Source organism: Mya arenaria, chromosome 10 (assembly GCF_026914265.1).
Source record: "Mya arenaria isolate MELC-2E11 chromosome 10, ASM2691426v1".
NCBI lineage: Eukaryota > Metazoa > Mollusca > Bivalvia > Myida > Myidae > Mya > Mya arenaria.
This window is the reverse complement of record NC_069131.1, coordinates 48113035-48136882: the sequence shown is the minus strand read 5'-3', so window position 1 is coordinate 48136882 and position 23848 is coordinate 48113035. Positions and strand designations below refer to the sequence as shown.

Sequence of the window (23848 nt, the reverse complement as noted above, 5' to 3'; positions counted from 1 at the left end):
ATTAGTTTCAACAATGTATGATCTGTCATGCACTTGTTTCCTAACAATTGCCTGTTTCCAGCGTTTACCTTGTTTGATTCTAATTGTTTCTCCTTGTGACAATTGTGTGAGTGGCTTGGCAGATTTATCAAACCATGTCTTTGATTTGATTTTTGATTTTGACATTTTGCTTTTGATTTCTTGCCTATTTTGAACTTTCGGCTCAAGGTGTTTGCGTGTTACTGGCAAAATAGACCTAGTCTCCCTACTCATTAGTAATTGTACTGGTGATTTGCCACATGAAAGCGGTGCATTTCTGTATTCGAGAACTGCAAGATATGGATCTTTGTTATCTTGTAGAGATTTTGTGAAAATCTTTTTGATTGTTTGAATACATCTTTCAGCAACACCGTTGCCTTGTGAGTGTAACGGCGATGACGTAACATGTTCAAAATCCCATTCTCTAACAAATTTGTCAAATTCCTGACTTCTCTAACAAATTTGTCAAATTCCTGACTACAATATTGTCCTGCATTGTCACTAATGACTTTTGAGGGTATTCCATGTGTAGCAAAATAGCCCTTCAATTTGTGAATAACCGTGTCAGTTCTCATATTTCTGAGTAACCCGCATTCAAAATATCTGCTATTCAGATCAACTACAACAATGTAGTTACTGTCATTCCAGTGAAAAATATCAGTAGCCACAACTTCCCATGGCCTGCTGGGAATCTGATTAGGAATCATTGGTTCCTTGACATTGGAGTTTCTGTGTTCAAGACATATGGGACAATTGAGTACTTTGTTCTTTATGTCTTTGGTCATATTGGGCCAAAACATTACACTTCTTGCACGCTGAGTACATTTCTCTATGCCTAAGTGTGAATCATGAACTTTGTCCAGCATCATATGTCTCAAATCTTTGGGAATTATAACATTGTTTCCTTTCAACAAAAAATCGTCAATGACTGTTAGTTCGTCTCTGAAATTCCAATATTATAAAATACTATTTGGACAGTTCTGTCTCTTATCAGGCCAACCTGTTAATATTGTGTGTTTCAGAGTCTGCATCTCTTGATCAGTCTGAATTTTGCTTTTGATCAGGGTCATTTTCTGATCACTCAGCAATGTTTTCCATGACAGAATGTACATGAACATCTATGTCTTTACATACATCAATCTGTTCATCTTGCAAATAGTTGCGACTTAGTGTATCAGCTACTGGAATGTCCTTTCCAGGTACATGAACAATTTCATAATCGTATTTCTGTAATTGCAAAATCATCTTTTGCAATCTTGGCGGAGCAACATGCAAACTTTTGCGTGTTATACTCACAAGTGGCTTGTGATCACTTTGGACTACAACATGTCGTCCATATGTCATTTGATGAAACTTGGTCATGCCATACAATACAGCATAGAGCTCTTTTGTAATCTGGGCATATTTTCTTTCTGCAGACGTCAATGCTTTCGAAGCAAAGAAAACTGGTTTGTCGTTTTGAAGCAAAACACAACCAAGTCCATTTTGTGATGCGTCTACTTGCAGCACAACTTCAATATTTGGATCAAAGTACGAGAGTACCTGTCCTGGGTTTTGAGTTATTACCCTTTTTATTTTGTTCAAGGCAATTTCATGTTCCGGGTCCCACCGGAAAATACTGTCTTTCTTCAGCAACTGTCGTAACAGACTAGTCATTTCTGCAAGATTTGGTGCAAATCGTTGCAGATAATTCACCATTCCTAATATAGTCTCTAGCTCAGACTTTGACTTAGGAGACGGCATTTCCTGGACAGCTCTTACCTTTGAAGGATCAATTTTCAGTCCGTCTGACGTCAATAAATGTCCAAAGAAAGGTATTTCTGACTTACCAATCTCGGTTTTGTCAGCATTGAGTTTGAGACCTTTTTGTTGACATCTTTTCATAAGTTTGTCCAAGTTTCTGTCATGTTCTTGTTTGTCTTTGCCATAACAAACAATATCGTCAACAATGACCTTGACGCCATTCAAACCTTCAAGACAAGACTCCATTTCTGGACGAAGACGTCTTGAGCACAATTTACACCATAGGGAAGTCTCAGATACCTATATCTGCCAAATGGAGTATTGAAAACTGTCAAAAATGATGATTTCTTGTTCAGTTTAACAGACCAATAACCGGTTCTCGCGTCAAATTTGGAAAATACGGTTGCACCTGTCAAGTCAGGCAAAATATCATCTATTGATCTAGATGGATAGTGTGGTCTCACTATTGCCTCATTCAGGTCTTTAGGGTCTAGGCATATCCTTAAAGAGCCATTGGGTTTTTCAACAGTTACCATACTGTTGACCCATACAGACGGTTCTGTCACTTTGACAATGACTTTGTCTTTAACCATTCTGTCTAATTCTGTTTTTAGTCTGTCCTTAATTGCAATAGGTACACGTCTTGGAGGGTGTACTACAGGTATTGCATCTGATTTTATATGTATGTCACATTCACCTGGAAGTGTTCCCAGACCAGTAAATACATCATGGTATTTTGAAATAACTTGGTCTTTTGTGTAAGAAACGTCAGGTTCTACTGCTGATACAAATTTGAGTAGATTCATTGCAAGGCAAGTGTCAAGACCTAAAATTGGACATGAGGGTGTATCTACAATGTAAAAATCGTTTCTTGAAATTTTACCATTGTACAAGCATTGAAGACTAACTACACCGTGTACTTTGAGTGATGTGCCATTGTAAGCTGTCAATTTGCTGTTTGTGTGTTTCAACTGAATTTTGCTACCAAGTGATTTGTACATGTGGTATGGTATGATATTAACTTGTGCACCAGAATCAATCTTGAATTTGAATTGTGTGCTGTTGTTACCAACTGAAATATTGACAAAAGCTTGATTTTTGTGTTTGTCATGAGTAACAGTATTAACAAAATAACCATCACAGTTGTCACTTAGATCTGAGGAAGAAAAATCATTTACCTCATGCACTCGTGATTTGTTCTGTTCCTTTTGCTTTTTGTAGCATACACTAACAAAGTGATTTCTTTTCCCACAGTAGTTACAGTCTTTCCCTCTTGCTGGGCATATGTCCTTGGTCTCGTGTTTTGATCCACAGTTTGAACACGTAGCCTTCTACGTGCCAGCGTTAGCATACTTCAGTTTGCCTCTCGACCTTTGTTTTGGATTCCTCTTTGCCTCTGGGTGGTGATATGTCCTTGGTGTAACGGCATTTACACTTTTATTGTTGTCCATTTGTTGAATGTGTGATTTTGTAAGTTCATACGTTCAAGCAATGTCCAAAGATTTCTGTAACGTTAAACCGTTCCCTTCGCTTATGAACTTTTCGCGGAGTTTCACAGATCGAACGCCAAATACAATGTGATCCCGGATCATGTCATCAAGAATGTCCTCTGGATAATCACATTCTTTGATGAGTAATCTCAAGTCCGTAACAAACTGTTCAAACGATTCGCCATCTTTTTGTATTTTCATTTTGAAAATGTATCTTGAATATATACGGTTTGATTTTGGTTTACAATAGTTCTCGAACTGGTTGTAGAAGTATGTAAGATCTTTTTGTTGATCGTCTGTTGGTCTCCAAGTGCTAAAAATGGAACGACCTTTTTCTCCAACCCACAGCATTAGGTAATTACACTTCACTTCTTGTGATTGTATCTTTAGAGGACCCTTAAACATAAAGTCGGAATGTGACTTGAACGACTTGAATGACTGTGACAAATCCCTGCTGTCCCAGTCCATTTTGGGTGTTTGTCCTTGCATATTGTTAAAGCTTGCCATTTTGTTAGAATGAGCTTCACAATTACAATTTAATTATTCCATTTAATTTCAATTTAATCCATATGAATCAGTTCACCAACTTCTGACACCATGTTGCGTTGTTGGTTTAGTTCTTACAACAACCTGCGGAATGGGTTAGATTCATAAGATCTCAAATGGAGTTACATGTTTATTCATTCATACCCAAGCATCAAGTGAAATACAATACTACAGGCATAGCTATATATGAAACATAGTATTCAGTATGAATAACTACAATAGAGAAATATGCTGTAGTATATAAAGAATTGTGTCCCTTAGATATATTAAGATTAAGAATGCAACAATAAAAACGACATGCAAACGCTCCCTAACTTAAAGTGACACTCTTTTTTTCAAAATTGATACATACACATGTAAAACAAACATAAATTTTGAGTCATACACCCACAACTACTTACTAAATAATGCATTTATCGAAAATATTCATTACTTTTTACAATATTATAACCGTGAATTTAATAGCTGAAAATGCAAAAATATTAAATGATTGGTGAATGCTAAAAGATTTACTGCTATTTACTTTGGTCTCATAAGGTAGCAATACCGTGTTTTCTGCACATTTCTTTTAAATTTAAACTCGGTATCCTTCATAAGAACCATTGTTTTCGACATATGTTCATCATTTTTGGCATATTAAAACAATTGTATTAATTGTGTTAATTCTTATTTGGGAGTAGTATTTAAAAAATGAACTATTTTCATTGCGCATATTTTTTTACTCATTTTCCTATGTTATACTAATAGTTTAAAGTCATTCATAAGTTGAATGGTGTTAATCGATTAATCGGAGACCCTGATCGATCGATTATCCGATTAATCGGCTGTAATCGGACTGTATCACAAAAGCATCATTTGCTGATATATATCAATAAGGACCAAAGTTTTCATGTATATTTTATTTCTAATGCTAGATGCATTACATTTGATGAATCGGGTACTAAGTATGGTCCCAATTTTTATGCTATAGACGAATCTGACGAGTACCAAGTACAAAGCGGTGCTGTTCGAATATCTGCATTTTTATACAGTTTTTAAGAATCGCGATATATGTGCGTATATTCCAGTCACAGTGTCACACTTTAAGCCGCGCCCTTGTGCCCCGTTTCTTTCATCCACAATTTGGAAATCACAGCCGAGTATGACGAAGGTCCGCGTTGTCACCACGCTGTTGCCTCGTTGTAGTACCGTTGTGATACGATTGAAAGGTGAAAATGAATAATAAAGTCGCGTTTTGTCTTGCTGTCCCCACGTTGTTACACGCTGTGTTTCGTTATACCACGTTCAAATAAAACTCGTCAGGTACTGGCTGGCTGGCTGGCTGGCCTGTTTATAATCAAAATCATAACTGACTTACGAGCAAGGTTAATCTCCATTTAACATATTCAAAGACGAAAAATTATTGTTACGTTTTTGCTACGCTGTTGCTACGTTATAAGATGCACCAGCTACTCGCCACGTTGTTACAATGTTGAAGTACGTTGTGGGGGACGTACGTTTGAACATGTCCACAATGAAATTTCCAGCTTACGTTTTGTCACGTATGATCACGCTTTATCAAAGATGTTTTACGCTTGTTCACGTTGTTGCCACATTTCCCAACGTTGCTAAATGTGGCGGCTAAAATGTGCCACTATGACTTGGTATTTCTCACGATTCCTCATACATTACAGTCCTCAGTTACACTGTTTTTAAATGTATTAAATCGAAGAGCAGACCATAAAATTCAGATAATGATACATAACGATCATTCACGATTATACAGGCCTACCTGATTCCCGTAGGATTACACCCGATTGACATACGGTTGCACTAAGGTTTTGTTTAAAAAATAATCCTAGCAAATCGTAGCGGCAGCACAATTTCACCATTACAACAAAATCACCCAAGACTCAGCACGATCAAGCCATTGCCGTAACAAATGACTTAACGATCTCTCATGTATCACCATGATGTAAACCGTGGATAATCGTTACGGTGAGATCCAGCTGGCCTTTTACCCATATTGTTAAAATCTTACGCCTGATGATAACATTCATATTAAATTACATTTGATAGAGCATTATGCATTGGATCAGCTGAGCGATATACATCTAACGCCATTGTGTCCCTTTTGTTTTCTAACACGGTGCATAATAGGGACTGGTAGATTGGAATTTGGCTTAGTATTAGATATTCATAACATTGAGAATTACTCCATTGATGTAATATGATCTATTTTTTTTTTGCAATTATTCATTCTTGATTTAAGTCTAAGACGCAAGATAAAGTAACTTTAAATTACACAACAAACAGTTGTTTTAACGTTGAAATCTCAACTTCTATAACGCTTTCGAGACCTACCATAATACACATGAATCTCGACCCAGTTGGATCAGTGTCTTACTGAATCAATGTTTACATATAATCGGAGTTTTGAAATTCTGATGTTGTCATTTGAACTATTTTTTTTAAGAATTTTAGTTTCAACACACTATTATTTTTGCTTTTATTCAACCAACCATCGATTATAAAAGGCATTGCCACATTCAGCACTCTGAGTGCTTTGATTTTCGTTGCGTTCTGGTTCTCTCCCGACACCCATGGCATTATGTTGATTACCCGAAAATGAAATATTGTTAACCCTTCAAAACACTTAAATATTTGGGTTACATCATCTTATTATCAATGTTTTGTTGGTTCAACTCAGATATCGTTTTTAAAAAACAACGTTAAAAAATGTCGTTCCTTGAAAAAAAGTATGATTCGAAATTACGAATTGGCGTCTATTGGCTGCATTTTGAAGATTGCAACGGCTTCTTAACGTGTAGAAATAAATGTGCATGTATTGTGACTTCTACCGTAATACAAGCAAATCATCTGTTATATAAGGGTGTCTTGTTTACCAAGTTTAGCTCGAAAAACAAACAAACAATAAGATCCCATATCTGTCGTTTATTAAGGAACATTTGGACGAGCAATGTCGACATGCGATTTAATGGGAAAAAAAAGAAATCTGTATTTATAAGAAATTAATGAACTCGATATATCCCAAGTGGCAAATCAGGTTTTGGGTGTATAAAACATGAAATACCACCAAAGGCAAATTTACACCACCCCCAGTCATATAAATGGCATTTGTTTATGTCTGTTGTCAGTATATTTCTTAATCTTAAACGATTTAAAAGAATCGGTATAAACAGTCGTTGGCACTTCACTTATGTACGTGCATTATTCAATGAAATTAACAATTGGAAAATCGGAATACTAGATGAACAAGAAGCCAGGTTAAGCAAAGCATAATGATCTTTCAAATGTAATTAAATTTGTATTGGGTGACCAGGCGTAAAACTTTCACATTATGGGTAAAAGGCCAGCTGGATCTTACTGATACGATTACCCACGGTTTACATCATGGTGATACGTGACAGATGGTTAATTCATACGTTGTGACATTTGCTTGATCGTACTAAGTCTTAGGTGATCCTGTTGTAATGGTGTAATTGTGCTGCCGCTACGAGTTGCTACGATTTTTTAAAACCAAAACCTTAGTGCAACCTTATGTCAATCGGGAAATACGGACAGGCCTGTATAATCGTGGATGATCGTTATGGGTCAATGTTTAAAACTATGGTCTACTCTTCCATTTAATACATTTAAAACAATGTAACTTAGGACTGTAACACATGTATGAGTAATCGTGAGAAATCTTCCTAATCATGCCCAAGTCATAGTGGCAACAACGTGAACAAGCGTAAAACAACTTGGCTAAAGCGTGATCATACGTGACAAAACGTGGGCTGATTTTTTTTTAATGTGGACATGTTCTAACGACGTCCCCCCAACTTACTACAACGTTGCAACAACGTGGCGAGTACCTGGAACATCGATTTCTAACGTAGCAACAGCGTAGCAAAAACATAGGTTTTCGTCTTTTAAAATTTTAAATGGAGATGTACTTCAATCGGAAGTCAGTTATGATTTTGTTTATAAACAGGCCAGCCAGCCAGCCATCCAGTGCGGCACGAGTTTTAACTGAGCGTTGCATAACGAAACACAGCGTGGAATTACGCGGGGAAAGAAAGACATAAATCGACTTTGGTATTCTTTGCCACCTTCAATCGTGTCACAACGAGTTTTCAACGAGGCCACAACGTGGCGACAACACGGACCTTTGTCACACCCGGCTGTTGTTTGCAAATTGTGGATGTAAGAAACGAGGAACAAGTGCGCGGCTAAAAACGTAACGCTCATATATCGCTATTCTTAAAAAAAACTCTCATAAAAATGCAGCTATTCGAACAACACCGCTTAGTACTTGGTACTCGTCAGATTCGTATATAGCATATTAAATTAGGGCCATACTTATGTCCTCGATTTATCACCAGTAATGCATCGAGGACAGGTCAGGGGGATTCGAGGCTGAGATAGTAACGGTGAGAACCAGGCGTAATAGATCTTCTAGATTTCTAGATTATTTGTGGGTCAGCTCCCTTAAAAGAAAATACAAGTTGGCATGAAGAAGGTTTAATATCAAAGCAAGTGTTTCGATTATTATTGTAAACACCTTTATTTAGATGTGGATTTTTGTTTTGAAAAAACAAACAAAACAAATTCAATTACTGAGACAAAAGGTTATGTTGAATATTATAATGAAAAAATAAAATAAAAACAACATCAAAACAAAACGTCTGACAAATGACTAGGCAATAATTATTAGAATTGTTTCAACACTCTGCATTGATAATACAGTAATTTGATAAGTTTCTTAAGTGATGGCAATAAACCGGGCGTTGATAAAGAGGATGTGATATCTTATAGAAACATGAGTATAATGTTAAGTGTGTTTAATACGGATGTGGCAAACTGCACGTGTGTGTTGTATTAACAAACATTTTAATTAATGCAACTGGATAGAGAACCAGTCACAAAAGTATCTGTGAACTATTTTATTTGGAAGTGTTTCGTCAAATACAGGGATAAATAACGTGAAGTGGAATTCATGTGCGTATTATTAAATCTTATAATTTAAACTTATTTGTATATTACTCGTTTTGTTCGGATATTTGGCGCACGGGACGGTTACAACCATCATTGGTTCGACGCGGGGTCAACACTGGGGCTTCGAGTAAGGATACACTCACTTGGAATGCACGTTTCCTGTTCCAAGTTTTATTTGTTTCATAGAGTCTTCTATTAATTAAGATTTAGATATGTCCAAATGGATCACCATTACTTCGATAATCTTTCGAAGAGAGATTTAATTTTTGATATATTGTAACGTTACAATATTAGTTTTTCAGTTTATTGAACAAAAATTATACACAAAACTAAACTAAAAATGGTGAACCACCAATGGGTGTTATTCACAAATATGATTCCATTACTTAAATGAACGGACTTCCGGCAATTGCGAATATTTTCTAATGGACACTTAGGATTTGTTCAGATCACGAATCATCATGTTTCAATATAAAGCGGATATTGTTCGTCTTGTTGTCGTTTGTATTGTGACAGCAGGCATGCAAACTAGACAAGAAAATTGGTCTTGGAGGGTAAACATTTTTTTGTACCCACATCGTTCATTGTTAAGTAGTGCTTGCGACGTTTGGAAAATTCCCAAAGGCTAAATTAATCAACTTAATGATTTCAGTTTCAGGCGGAAAAACAAACAATTACAGAGATGGAAAACTCACTGGCATCGTGGTTGGAGGCTATATTTATTCCTGCCATCACAGGATTTGGCCTGATTGGGAATACACTCACTTTCATTATGCTTACTCGCAAGCCTCCGCGCCCCAGATGGATAGCCCCTATTATGCGTTATAGGGCATCGAGACCGCAACCTCCGAGTTCTCCACTGGATAATCCTCCTTTTACTGAATCGGATACTCAGTCCTCTTCATCGCAGCGTCCATCAACCAAACAGGGACATTCGTCTTCCGTATTTAATATATCGTCTTCTCCATCGCGGAATGCTTCGCCTCCTGCACAATTAACAGCTTCATCCAGCGACAAAAATCATTCGCCCGCCTCCCAACCGTCGTCCTCAACACCAAAAGATGCTACATATCTTCCACCATTGACAACTCGTTTTCTTCTTAAGGCCCTTGCCATTGTTGACTCTTTAATTCTTCTTTGGCCGTGCTTTATCCAATGGACTGTACGCTTAAGCAGTGGTTCAAGTATTTTCGATCGATCGGATGCATTCTGCAAAATAGGAACATTCTTCAATTATTTTCTCTTGCAGCTGTCTCCATGGTTGCTAGTTCTTGTGACAATAGACCGTGTTTATAATATAGCGTTTCCAACATTTAGTCTGAAAACCCCGTTAACACAAACACATGTGAAACGTTTGTTTATAGTGACTATATTGATTTTGGCCCTGCTTAATTCATACATGTTGTTTGGTCTCAATCTGCGATTAGAAAAAGAAATGAGCAATACATCATATGAAAATGCAACGAATGCATCCAGCTCACAGTCAGACTGGGAGTGTTATCCAAAGGACAGTTTTAAATATTTCGTGATAAGTGTTTGGAGTTGGATAGATTTCGCAGTTGCATTTGGATTACCCTTTGTCATCATAGTACTTGGAAACGTACTTGTTCTCAGGCAAATGAGGTCAAGTGAAAAGTTTAGGTCAAGAAATGCTCGTGGCGGAAATATGACCCTTCCAGGAGCGGCTGAAAATTGGGCAAAAGTGAGTGCTCTTCTTGGAGTTACGTTCATTGTCCTTCTCATGCCGTATGTCGTATACCAAATCGGTGGATCGTACTGGTTCAAAAGTCATCCCGGCCAGGAAATAGAACAAACGTTTGACACTTTAATAGTGTTGTTTCGTCTGCTCCTCTACACAAACAGTGCCATCAATTTTGTTTTGTACATGCTTTTGGGTTCACCAAAACTTCGACAACAGTTCGTTAGACCGCTTCACGATTGTAAAAAAATGATTTGCAAATGTTTTTCAAGTAATGAATAACAGCAATAAACTATCATATTATAAAGCAAAGAAAGTACTCAGAAAAGACCGAATGTTTCGATAGTAAGCAAACAGTCCTGAACAATCTATCAGGCTAATAATTTAAAAAATTATAACAATTCAAAATAGGTCAAACCTCCAAAAGGTACCTCCATATCAGGCGTAATGCACAGTTATTTTTACTATACGTTTCATATAGACGTTAACCCGGATTAAAATTTTGAACAGTCCAAATTTAAAAGCAATCAACCTAGAACAATCCAAGACACGAAATTTAATCCAAAGAAAACATAACGTTGACTTTTGAAATTTCTATCAAAATTTAGTAGAAAAATATTACCGTAAGGTTATGAAATAATTCGGCTACAAACAAAAAATGTACAGACTTCCACATGCTATTATTTTTGCAGCTATGCCGCTTTTTTCAAATAGCTACATGCTGTAAAAGCAGGCTGATCAGGCTGAAAATTCCGCATTACTTATTTCATTTCGAGGCCAAGTAGGTTGAAGTTTTATGTTATAGTTGTTTTTGTTTAAATTTTCAACGCCGGTGTTTGACTTCAATAAAAGTTGAATGCTTTTTGAAATAAATCAATTACAATGTACAAGATATGAACAAATTCAATGAAGATATCATTCAACGCCTTTATTTAAAGCCAAATAATCGCTTTTGAAAAAGTGAATTGTAAATCCTCCCAATAAAGAGTTATTGAATTCTCCCAAAAGAAAACATTGTCCAAAAGATGCATTGTTTGGGTTATTATGTTTAAGTGTTAAACACATTTTATACACACTTTGCTAACATGGTATATATATGACCGATATTGAAGTTTAAAAAAATTTCAGATCGTGGTGCGGACGAAAATTTCTTAGAAAAGTACCAAAAAGAGAATCATTTCACTGTGGTTCCGTAAAATGTCGGAGAATTTCTGGATTTCAGGTCACGTGGCGAAAAATGACATAAAATGGACATAAAAATGCTGGTAGAGTCTCTGCTAATATTCAAGCAAATATGCTATACAAATAGCAACACGCTGGACATTCAGTAACTTTTAAAAATATGTTAAGTTCGAGTCAAATACCAATCAGTATCCGCTGCATGTTACTGTATACGTACCCTGCAGTGTAAATCAATAAAATGGTCCACTGTACGAATGGCTTCAATATATCAATAAACAACTTTCGGCAATTTCTATGGCATCTGCTAAATGTAGACAATAGGTATGATTTTCCAGTATACTGTTCGTGAAACCTTTTTTGATGTCGTTTTTAATAACATTTATTGAGAACGGTTTTATATTTGTGTTTGTTTTAATATATAAGGTTAATCAAGTTTAACAACTATTGAAAATGCCTTTACATGGATAAAATAAAATGCCGACACACTTTCCTTGATTCGGTGTGTTTTGTTATGTTATTTAGTTAGGTTTTTAAGACAGAAATAGTTCATGGAAATCACTAACTGAGCGTGACATGACGAGATGACGTCGGTGTCACACTTAAACCATTTAAATAAGCATGCTGATATTATGTATTAAGAATGTATTGTCAAATGATATCATGAACTTCCAATTATTGTCAGATAGTAAATCGAAAAGCTTTATCGACTTGATTTGATTATCGATAGCAAACGGATTTCGATTTTCGAAAACTAATTATTTTTACATAATGTTTGTGAAGTTTTTACGTTTTAAGGTATTTTTATCCCCCGCTTGAAAAGGCGAGGGGATAGAGAAATGGTAGGCGCAATTTCGTGCGTGCGTGTGTGCGTGCGTGCGTGTGTGTGCGGGTGTGTGCGTGCGTGTGTGCGTGCGTGTGTGCGTGCGTGTGTGCGTCCGTCCGTCCCACATTCATTTCTTTGCATCTCCTCTTACATTTCTCATGCGATTTCTACCAAACGTTCACAGAGTGATGATCATAAAGTGAAGCAGCGCATATTGTCGGGCTTTTGCGATTCAACCATTTTTGAAAGAGTTATAGCCCTTTGTTTATTTTACATTTAAAATTGGTTTCTTCGCAACTCCTCTAACGTTTTTCATGCGATTTCTACCAAACGTTCACAGATCGATGATCATAAAGTGAAGCAGCACATTTTGTCGGGCTTTCCCGATTCGACCATTTTTGAAATAGTTATTGCCCTTTGGTTATTTTACATTTAAAATTGGTTTCTTCGCAACTCATCTTACGTTTTTCATGCGATTTCTACCAAACTTTCACAGATTGATAATCATACAGTGAAGCAGCGCATATTGTCGGGCTTTTGCGATTCAACCAGTTTTGAAAGAGTTATTGCCCTTTGCTTATTTTACATTTAAATGGTTTCTTCGCAACGCCTCTTACGTTTTTTATGTGATTTCTACCAAACTTTCACAGATTGATTATCATAAAGTGAAGCAGCGCATATTGTCGGGCTTTCCAGATTCGACGATTTTTTGAAAGAGTTATTGCCCTTTTCTTATTTTACATTTAAAATTGGTTTCTTCGCAACTCCTCTTACGTTTTTCATGCGATTTCTACCAAACTTTCACAGATTGATTATCATAAAATGAAACAGCGCATATTTTCGGGCTTTCCTGATTTTTGAAAGAGTTATTGCCCTTTGCTTATTTTACATCAAAAATTGGTTTCTTCGCAAGTCCTCTTACGTTTTTCATGCGATTTTTACCAACCTTTCACAGATTGATGATCATAAAGTGAAGCAGCGCATATTGTCGGGCTTTCCCGATTCGACCATTTTTGAAAAAGTTATTGCCCTTTGTTTATTTTACATTTAAAATTGGTTTCTTCGCAACTCCTCTTACGTTTTTCATGCAATTTCTACCAAACATTTACAGATTGATGATCATAAAGTGGAGCAGCGCTTATTGTCGGACTTTCCCGATTCGACTATTTTGAAAGAGTTATTGCCCTTTTCTTATTTTACATTTTAAATTGGTTTCTTCGCAACTCCTCTTACGTTTAACATGCGATTTCTACCAAACTTTCACAGATTGATGACTATATAGTGATGCAGCTCATATTGTCGGGCTTTTGCGATTCAACCATTATTGAAAGAGTTATAGCCCTTTGTTTATTTTACATTTAAAATTGGTTTCTTCGCAACTCCTCTTACGTTTTTCATGCGATTTCTACCAAACTTTCACAGATTGATGACTATATAGTGATGCAGAGAATATTGTCGGGCTTCTGCGATTCGGCCAGTTTTGAAAGAGTTATTGCCCTTTTTTACATTTAAAATTGGTTTCTTCGCAACTCCTCTTACGGTTTTCATGCAATTTCTACCAAACTTTCACAGATTGATGACTATATAGTGATGCAGCGCATATTGTCAGGCATTTGCAATTTGACCTTTTTTGAAAGAGTTATTGCCCTTTTTTAATTTAACGCATTTCTTATGTTCCTGAGAAACTACCCTTACCATTGATTGGCTTTCGCTACAAAAAATACCCCCATGAGGCGGGGGATATAGCTGTCTGTGACCGCTCTTGTATAATCAGTTTCAAAACTAATTACTATTTCTGGTATAAAATAATTTGTATCAAATGATCGCCAAAAGAAATGGTTCTTTAAACTTCCCTTCACAAAAAAAATGTTTTGCCCTGATTACATTCATAAAAATCATGTGTACATCTACTATTGTCATAATGCTCATCTTTAATCGAATATGACGACACTTCGGGTTCATCCTCTGGCGGATCCGCTATTTCATTGCTTCCTGATGCCTTAAGCTTCTGAGAAAGCGGAACCTCTGGAATGTGGACAATTCCATCTGAAGTGAGAGTATTCGCCACAGGCAAAACAGAGACATTTGGCGACAAAACTGGTTGAAACTGGTTGCGTTATGTTGGCCAAAAAAGGACCTCCCACGTCTATCAGAAAAGGTCCATAATGTTTAGTACCAGAACTACCAGAACCCCACGTAGAACACAAGAAGAAGAAAAAGTATCCCACCATCAACTACCGGTTTATTGCCCTCCCTTGGAACACTGATCAAATAACTGTTTTATCAACGAGGAATGTTGAAATAATTTCTTCCGAGTCAAAACATCCAGCTAAAAAATACTTTTTGCCGTCTTATTAAGGAATGAATTGCGTGATTGATATCAATATTAGGATATGAACGCAGGACTCACCTCGTACAATAACCAGTTCAACGGCGTTCATATCCCCGATAAAGACATAAATCACAGATTTCGTTCCTTATATTTACAAAAATAATTCATTATTTCTTTCCAGATTTGCTTAACAAATTGTAGTTTTAAAAAAAAATCTTTCTTTCGCACGTTTTCTGTAAATAGAACAATCCGACTTAAACCGGAAACAGTTGACGTCATGAAAAATAGACACTTTAAAGCTGATTTTGAAATCATTTTTTTACGTAAAATTGAGACACTAATGACAACAATACATTTAACAAATCATGACTTAAAAAATTTTCACATGCTGATTAAAAAAATTTGTGGCCTACTGGCACAATTCAAACAAAACAAGATAACAATTTCAATTCACATTAAAACGCGTTGGTTCGCGATCCGAAGATGTTGCGTTCATCGGAAAATATTTGCAATTGCAGAAAGGCCGCTCATTAAAGAAATGTTAATTGATGTGTAAATATTAGCCAATGTAAACCATTGTTCTTTTGTAATTGCATTTGTTTACTTTTCAATGTATGTGAAGTTAGCGGCCTAGCGGCCAAGCGGCGTGAAATTAGCTGCCTAGCGGCGTGAAGTTGGCGGCCTAGCGGCCTAACGGCCTAAATTTGTTCTCTATTTCAAAATAATTGTTCATGCGTTTTCTTGGAAAACAGTGATAAATCTATGTTATGTCTTCTGTTCACACATTAACAAAGCGGCCTTAAAATGTTTTCTATTTTAACGCATTTTTATATGCGTTTTCTTCTAAAACAATGATAAATTAATTGTTTTATGCACAAATTATCACTTTTTTCCAAAAAGTCGATCAAGCAGTTCAGCAGTCTAGCGGCGTGAAGTTAGCGGCCTGGCCAATTGGCCGCTTATTTCACGCCGCATGGCCGCTTGCATCACGCTGCATGGCCGCTAGACCGCTTACTTCACGTACATCTCTTTTTAATGAATAAACGAAACATTACTAGGTCCATTAAGCTTAATTCTTATGTTCACGAGTTAAGAACCGATTCCTCCTGATTTGTCTTTGAGGCATTAATCGTGATGAATCGGGTAATGAATCGGGGACATAAGTATGGCCCAAATTTGATATGTTATAAGTACAAGGTACACTATGGTGGTGTTTGAATACTTGCAATGGTAAAGGACAGTTCTTAGAACAACAGCGATAAATGTATGTATAAGGAAGCTTCCTCACGATTACTCAAACATATGTTACAGTCTTTATTTACATAGCTTTAATTGTGATGAATCGAAGAGCAGGACTGCTCATTCGTACAGGATCGCCAGTCATTAAAGTCACGATAAACTTCGCTCATTCCAAGATTTTTCAGGCCTGCCCGATTCCCGTAGAACTAGACCCGATTGAGATACGACTGCACTATAATTGCGCTACCTTTTGAAGCATCACCATTTGATTATCGTTACAGTGAGGTCCAGCTTGCTTTTTTGCATAAATGTTAAAATTTGATACCTTGTGACCCCATACATATTTCGCTACATTAGAAAAAGCTTTTTGCATTGATTAACATGCCTTATTTTTCGTCTGGTATTTCATTTCGTTTCTTTTCATTGAACAAAACACAGTCCGGTACACATAAATTGTTGGGGAATATCTTTAATTTTATTTTTGTTCCTAGAAAGCATTATACATATTAAATAAGCTGTGTCAATATTTAGAAATACTGCACCGATCTGCAGCGCACTGTAAAGCATACAGCCATACTAGACCAGATTAATCTCAAATTTATCAATGCTGTCGGGTTGGCACCCTCACGGTACACATGATTTTCCTGGTAGAAATAACAAAGTATGCGCAATAATTTACACAGCCATTTCAACCTTAACGAAAAGCAGTCGATCGACGCCAATTTCATTATTTTCTAATATACTTTTTTTTTAGGAACGACATTTTTAAATGTTGTTTTGACAACCGATCTGTTAGAGGGATCAACATTTCAATGATAATCAGAAATAAAGTTACCCAAGTCGTTTTGCAGGGTTAGCAGTACCTGTTTTTATTAACTAAGTTGCAAATATTTCACTTTTGGGTTATCAAGGGAATGCCATGGGTGTCGGTTTAGATCGAGATAGCAATGATATTAACATTCTCAGACAAGTGAGGATAACAGGTACGATTCAGAAAACAACAATGGGTGAGTTTGTAGTACTAAAGATTATCAAATTCATTTTCTGGTAAATGGAAATATCTAATTAGTTAGAGGTGATATTTTCACTGGAGTAATTTCACTGATAAAACTACGTATTTCATCGAAAAGCATGAAAGAAAATATTGCTTAGCCGAAATTGTTTCATATCATCTTTTATACTAAGCACTTTAAACATTATCGAAACTCGTGAAATAGCTTTTCTGTAAGCAGTGCAGAACGAATGGCTACAAAACTTTTTTAGACAATATTTGCTACAAATAATGAAAACTATCTGTCATATTAGTAAATTATTTTTCATCATTTTTAGCAATTATCGTGGCAGGTTTCAGAACAGGCTTTTGTTCGCCCTTCCTTGACATATCAGTTGATTTGAAACTATACAGCAGCGTTTATTTATGAATACGCATGACTCCAGTGGGTGGTACACGTTTCGCAGAAACGCGACGTCAGTTATTTAATACGTTTCAGTGTTGTACCGTGGAGGATCACGTGATCAAAATGGAACAGCCAACATTATTATTGTAAGATAAAACTATCAAATATGCTTGATAAAAAACAGCTTTTATGAACGAAAATTGTATGAACTAATTAAAGAAAAATTATCATTAAAGGCCGTTTTAATCACTGTTATGGCCGTTATAACCCCTACCAAGGCCATTGTTATCACTGTTACCCACGTTAATACCCCTTCCAAGGCCATTGTAATCACTGTTATCGCCGTTATATCCCCTACCAAGGCCATTGTTATCAGTGTTACCCACGTTATAACCCCTACCAAGGCCATAGCTATCACTCACTGTTATCGCCGTTATAACCCCTGCCAAGGCCGTTGTTATTACTGTTACCGCCGTTATAACCCCTGCCAAGGCCATTGATATCACTGTTACCGCCGTTATAACCCCTGCCAAGGCCATTGTTATCACTGTTACCGCCGTTATAACCCCTACCAAGGCCATAGCTATCACTGTTATCGCCGTTATAACCCCTGCCCAGGCCGTTGTTATCACTGTTACCGCCGTAATAACCCCTACCAAGGCCGTTGTAATTACTGTTACCGCCGTTATAACCCCTACCAAGGCCGTTGTAATCACTGTTACCGCCGTAATAACCCCTACCAAGGCCATAGTTATCACTGTTACCGCCGTTATATCCACTACCAAGGCCCTTGTAATCACTGTTATGGCCGTTATAACCCCTACCAAGGCCATTGTTATCACTGTTACCGCCGTAATAACCCCTACCAAGGCCGTTGTAATTACTGTTACCGCCGTTATAACCCCTACCAAGGCCGTTGTAATCACTGTTACCGCCGTAATAACCCCTACCAAGGCCATAGTTATCACTGTTACCGCCGTTATATCCACTACCAAGGCCGTTGTAATCACTGTTACCGCCGTTATAACCCATACAAAGGCAGTTGTTATTTCTGTAACCGCCGTTATATCCCCTACCAAGGCCATTGTTATCACTGTTACCGCCGTTATAACCCCTACCAAGGCCATAGTTATCACTGTGATCGCCGTTATAATCCCTGCCCATGCCGTTGTAATCACTGTTACCGCCGTTATAACCCCTACCAAGGCCGTTGTAATCACTGTTACCGCCGTTATATCCCCGGCCAAGGCCATTGTATTGCATGTAAAGCACTGAAATCATTGTTGTATTATTACAATCACGACCAAATAAAAAAGGGCATTAAATTATTTTGGAAACGCAACTTACATGTGTTAAAGATGGCTCGTAAAGTGAAACAAGTCTTTAACATAGATCAAAATGACGATGACTGAGTGTGAATGATAATAATGTGTTTGTAACCAGAGTATAAACAGGTGTTCTTAATCCAGGTGTCAAACATCGTTTCTTTAAAACAAGAGCACATGAAGCTTTTAAATGAAGACAGAAGACTTCCGGGAATCTGATAAACGACAATTAAAAGCTCATTACAGCCATTATCAAAATGATAATTCGTACAGAAATAACATCGGGTTGCAATTAAATGAAATATTCCTGTACACGGTTTAAGTGATTAAGATACAGGTCATTAGTTAGAGAAAAACGCTTTAAGAGACACCTTATTAATGGCAACGTAAACAAAAACGCAAATAATGTTAACCGAATAATTTCAATGGCCGTGATAGATATTTTCATGGAGTGCCTTGTTTTAGTTTTGCCTTTCGGCGGTTTACGGAGTTTTATCAGTTAGACTTGATTGATATCAACGCAATGCGTCTTACAATGCAATAACACAACTTATAAAGAAAGCACCATTCAGTTACATAGGGAATCATTTTTAGAGTGCGTGAAAACTATCTCAAGTAACACCACATTACGACTTGTGCTTTTTCTCTCTTTTTAGTTTCGTCATGTAATGGTGCTTGAGTGTCCTGGTTATTGCAATTTCAAGTCATCAGAATAAAAGGAATGCGTGTATGATAGCTTATTTATACTCGCACTTGAGCAAGGTGCGGCGAGAGCTTTGATAAGATTGCTAGCGATTTTATGGAGCCTTCTTTAACGTGCACCAGTGTATAGCACTGTAACTTACGTGAAATTCGTGAATCCCATTTAACGTCAATCCCTGAAGACGATTATAATTATTTTAGTGGTGCGGAAGGGAATCGTACCTACGATTGACAGGCAAATGTAAAACCACGAGATCACGGACCTGCTACTTAAACAGGACCGAGATTGGGAACTTGCCTTTGATTTAATCGCTCACAAAATGCTCGCAGTTTAGCTCAAGGATTAGCCGCTCGTGAACATATTACTTTTTGAATTCACTGAAACAAAAAACAATCTATGTATTGCATTATGCCAGTTTGTGATATCAATATGTATATATAAAGATGTTAACTGCAATAAAAATTTAGGATGTTTTCAATAATCACACATGCTCGTTTAAAGCACTGTATAGCATAATTATGTGTCCCCTTTTATTCTGCCTTGTATATTGCATGCTTTTTTCTTTGAAATTATTATAATTACTGTGACCACAAGATCACAAACTTTAATTTAAAGTCGCCCAATATTAAACTAATACTTTGAAACTAATACTAAGAAATTTGACTACTTTTGTATAACATACCAATGTTAAACTTACTTACTTACTAACTATACGTTCAACTGCCTTTCCGAAACATGACACTGTTTAATTCATAATCGTCAAGTGTCTACTCAGCCTCATACGTCATTGTTATCAAGGGATGATGTACGACTTAAAATAAAGACGTAGATATGGCCTTTTTCGCATTGTACCTCGGAATACCTTTTTGCCTCAACTAATTGACTTGTTTTTTTGTACTTGACTGTGACTTCATTTGTCGGATTTGTACTATATGAACCATCCATTCTTGCACTCGAGATACTTGGTGATCTCTTTTGTATCAAGTTATCAGATAAAGTGTTAAGACAAGTGTAACATGAATTGACACTCAATAGATCTTGATAATTTTACAATCTATTAATTGAAATCATTGCCCTATTAGTCACGTACAATTAGCAATTGAACAGAACATGGTATACACACAAGCACTTACACATGCCATAAAACTAAACTAAGATAGCGAAAGCATGTATGTACATACACATTAATACAATTGTCGCAGTTGTTTTGGAGTGCTTTACATGATGTAAACGACACTGGTTACCATAGTTAAGGAAGCAGACAATCTCGAACGTAATTCGAACAGTATGATGATAGATGGTTTATTTTGAACACATGTTCAATAAGCCACATTGCCCGTGAGAAAAACAAAATACACGATTTAACATTTACCAATGACATAGCAAGTGGAGCACGTAAGGCTTGTTTAAATTTTACGAAAGATTTTAAAAGGTAACGAAGGGCATTATAAGAGACAACGTAATGCTTAAAGGTGCAAGTCGACATCATATACGGAGAAGGTGTTCATATACCTATATTACTACATACAGTGTCAACATAGTGCAACATAGAAATCTGAGAAAAGTGAACTTTTTACACATTGTACATTTATACATTTCAAAAGCAAAAATATCGATCTTCAATACATACAAATTAAAGGACAAATTTACTAATACATACAATGAAATGTAAGGCAACATATTATAACAAAAAAACACAACAACAACAAAAAACAAAAATGAAAAAAAGAAGATTGTTTATCTTTGTAAACTTTTTTTTAAATTTAAAAGCCTTATCTACGTATGTGCATAACATTCTGAGTTAAGTAATATTAGTACTTTCGAAGAGTTGTTTAAGTTTAAACATACTTTCATTAGACCAATAATATTTTACAACGTATCTTTTACGGACTTCAGTATATAAATTACATTCTATCACAAAGTGATATTCGTCTTTCAATTTATTGCATGGAATACACTTTCTATCTTGACGTGGAATAGAGTTTGGACTATGCCATCGACCTGTTTCAATAGACAGATTATGAGATGATAGAAGTAACCTAGACATTGCTATGGTTAAACTATTACATACGTTACATTTTGAATAATACTGAAAGCCAAAGGAAACAATGGATTAAAAGAAAGTGCTGCGTGGTGAAATTTTAATTTTCGCGTTCCAGTTTTGTATATTTGTATCACACAAACGTTGTTTAATTTTTTTTCCAAAAACACTTGCATCATCAACACCCTGAGCTACCCAAACTTCATAAAATCCTAATGATGACAATAAATGTTGAAGTAATGTTACCCACGACCCATTATTTGGAAGCAAATCAGCATCAGTTTTAAAACTTCGTAGACAATTTTACAATACTTCAGGTCGTCACTAGTTAGAATCTTTAGCCAGTATTTTACAATTCTAATATATATATTGTATGCTAAATCAAATCGACCGAGTACACCGTAAACAAAATCATTCTGTGAACAGCGTTTTACCTGAAGAATGCGTTTGCAATACTGTGTATGGATACGTTCGATAATATTTGCCTCATAAAAAACCCAAACCTCGCTATAGTAATTCAAAATAGGTACAATCAGCTTGTCAAAAAGGTCGAGTATGTGTTTAGCGCTCACGTAAGGAAAATTGTATGAATATTTATTAAGTTTAAAAATAGCTTTTTGTGCTTTGCCAGCTAGAGTTACTTCTGTTTTACTAAAAGAACCACCCGAGAAAAAGACGACACCTAAATAAGAAAGAGACCTGACTATTTCAAGAATTTCCCCATTGAATGAAAACTGTAGAATCCTTGGCAAAATGCCACCCTTTCTGAAAACAATTATTTTGGTTTTCTGGACATTTATTTTGAGCTTCCATCTACGACAATAATCATAAAAATTATCTAAACCGTTTTGCAAGCCTTCGGGGGAATCAGAAAAAAAACAATGTCGTCAGCGTATAATAAAATAAACATTTTTGTCATGTGCATCTCGATACCATTAAAACCATTCAGTACTAGATGCTCTTCAATATCATTGAGAAACATTGAAAACAAGACAGGAGACAACGATTCACCTTGACGAACGCCTAAAAAGAAGGAAAACTTGTTGTTGAACCTAACACGAGATTTAACACTTGAGTACATACTTTTAAGATTTGTCATCATTTTACCGCAAATACCAAGTTCTATCAGTTTAGACCAAAGACTATTGCGTTCAACACAATCAAAAGCTTTGCTAAAATCTATAAAACTACAATACTATTTTTACCCTGATTTATCATATGTGTAATTATACCATGTAGGGCGAATATATTATCAGTAGTGCCCATTCCACTGCGAAAACCGGCCTGAGCCATGATGTCAATCTGTTATTAAGAATGCTGGAAAACAGTTTTCGATATCCAAACAACGGAACAATGTGATTTTGCTCCATTCTTGCTGACAACTTTGTTAAATCCAGTTTAACGTTTAGTCGTAAATAATTAGTTCTTGTATTTTCTCTTGATTATATAACATTTTGTTTCTTAATGCGCACGATTTATTTTCAAGGGTTTCAATATATGCATACACTGTATATCTGTTTTAATCGAATATATCTTTTAAAACACTTATGTACAACTAATTTTATCAAAGGGGTCAACACAGGATTGTTAAAATTCATTCTATTCTTATATGCAGACAATATTGTAATTTTTTGCTTATTCAGGAGCAGAGCTGCAAGCGAATATATTAGAGGAATATTGTAACATATGGAAAATTAGGGTTAATAAAAACAAAACAAAGAAACTGGTTTTTAGGAAAGGGGGCAGATTACCTATAAATCTTCAGTTTTTCTATCAGGGATCATCATTGGGTCTTTAGCTCAGGGGGTTCACTTATGCATGCTTCCAAAACGTCATCTGGCCAAACACATTAAGCAATTTTTAAATTAATAACAAATTTGGTTCATAAAATATGTACTTTGGGTTAAAACAACAAAACAAAATGACTTTGTGCAGAGACGGGCAGATTAAATCTACTGTCGCAATGCATCATAAATATTATTAAATACTGGCTTAAAGTTTTAAGTATGCCGAATGATAAATATGTTAGGACAATCTATAATGTAATTTGAATTATTTGAAGAAAATGATATTATTTGTTTCACAGAAAGTTGGGGAAGTAGTGATTATTGTTGCGATGTCGAAGATTTTGAATGTTTTATTTAAATAGGTTAGAGAAAATTGCTGGTACATAGAGAAATTCTGGTGGTTTATTATTGTATGTATTGTATCGCCAAATATGTCTCTTTCGTGATGTCACAGCGACTCGCATTTATGGATAAAAATTGATAAAGCTTTACTATGTTTAGGGGATAGTTTATTTGTTTGTTTATGATATATTGTACCCTCTA

At 36.1% G+C, this 23848-nt stretch overlaps 2 protein-coding genes across 4 annotated transcripts; both read left to right on the top strand.

Annotated features, from left to right (window-relative positions):
* Nucleotides 1-8649: 8649 nt before the first annotated feature.
* LOC128205246 (uncharacterized) lies at nucleotides 8650-12361 on the top strand. 3 transcript variants are annotated; one of them, XM_052906757.1, is made up of 2 exons: nucleotides 8650-8780; nucleotides 9430-12361. In XM_052906757.1, exon 2 carries the CDS (start codon nucleotides 9460-9462, stop codon nucleotides 10756-10758), a length of 1299 nt encoding a protein of 432 aa, XP_052762717.1. In that variant the 5' UTR covers nucleotides 8650-8780; nucleotides 9430-9459; the 3' UTR covers nucleotides 10759-12361. The 3 variants fall into 3 exon arrangements, with proteins under 3 accessions (XP_052762717.1, XP_052762716.1, XP_052762718.1); XM_052906756.1 differs by having other exon boundaries at nucleotides 8653-8904; XM_052906758.1 differs by having other exon boundaries at nucleotides 8685-8780; nucleotides 9436-12361.
* A 5118-nt stretch (nucleotides 12362-17479) lies between these two features.
* LOC128204759 (uncharacterized) lies at nucleotides 17480-18724 on the top strand. The gene is made up of 2 exons (XM_052906164.1): nucleotides 17480-17488; nucleotides 17900-18724. Exons 1-2 carry the CDS (start codon nucleotides 17480-17482, stop codon nucleotides 18722-18724), a joined length of 834 nt encoding a protein of 277 aa, XP_052762124.1.
* Nucleotides 18725-23848: the final 5124 nt, after the last annotated feature.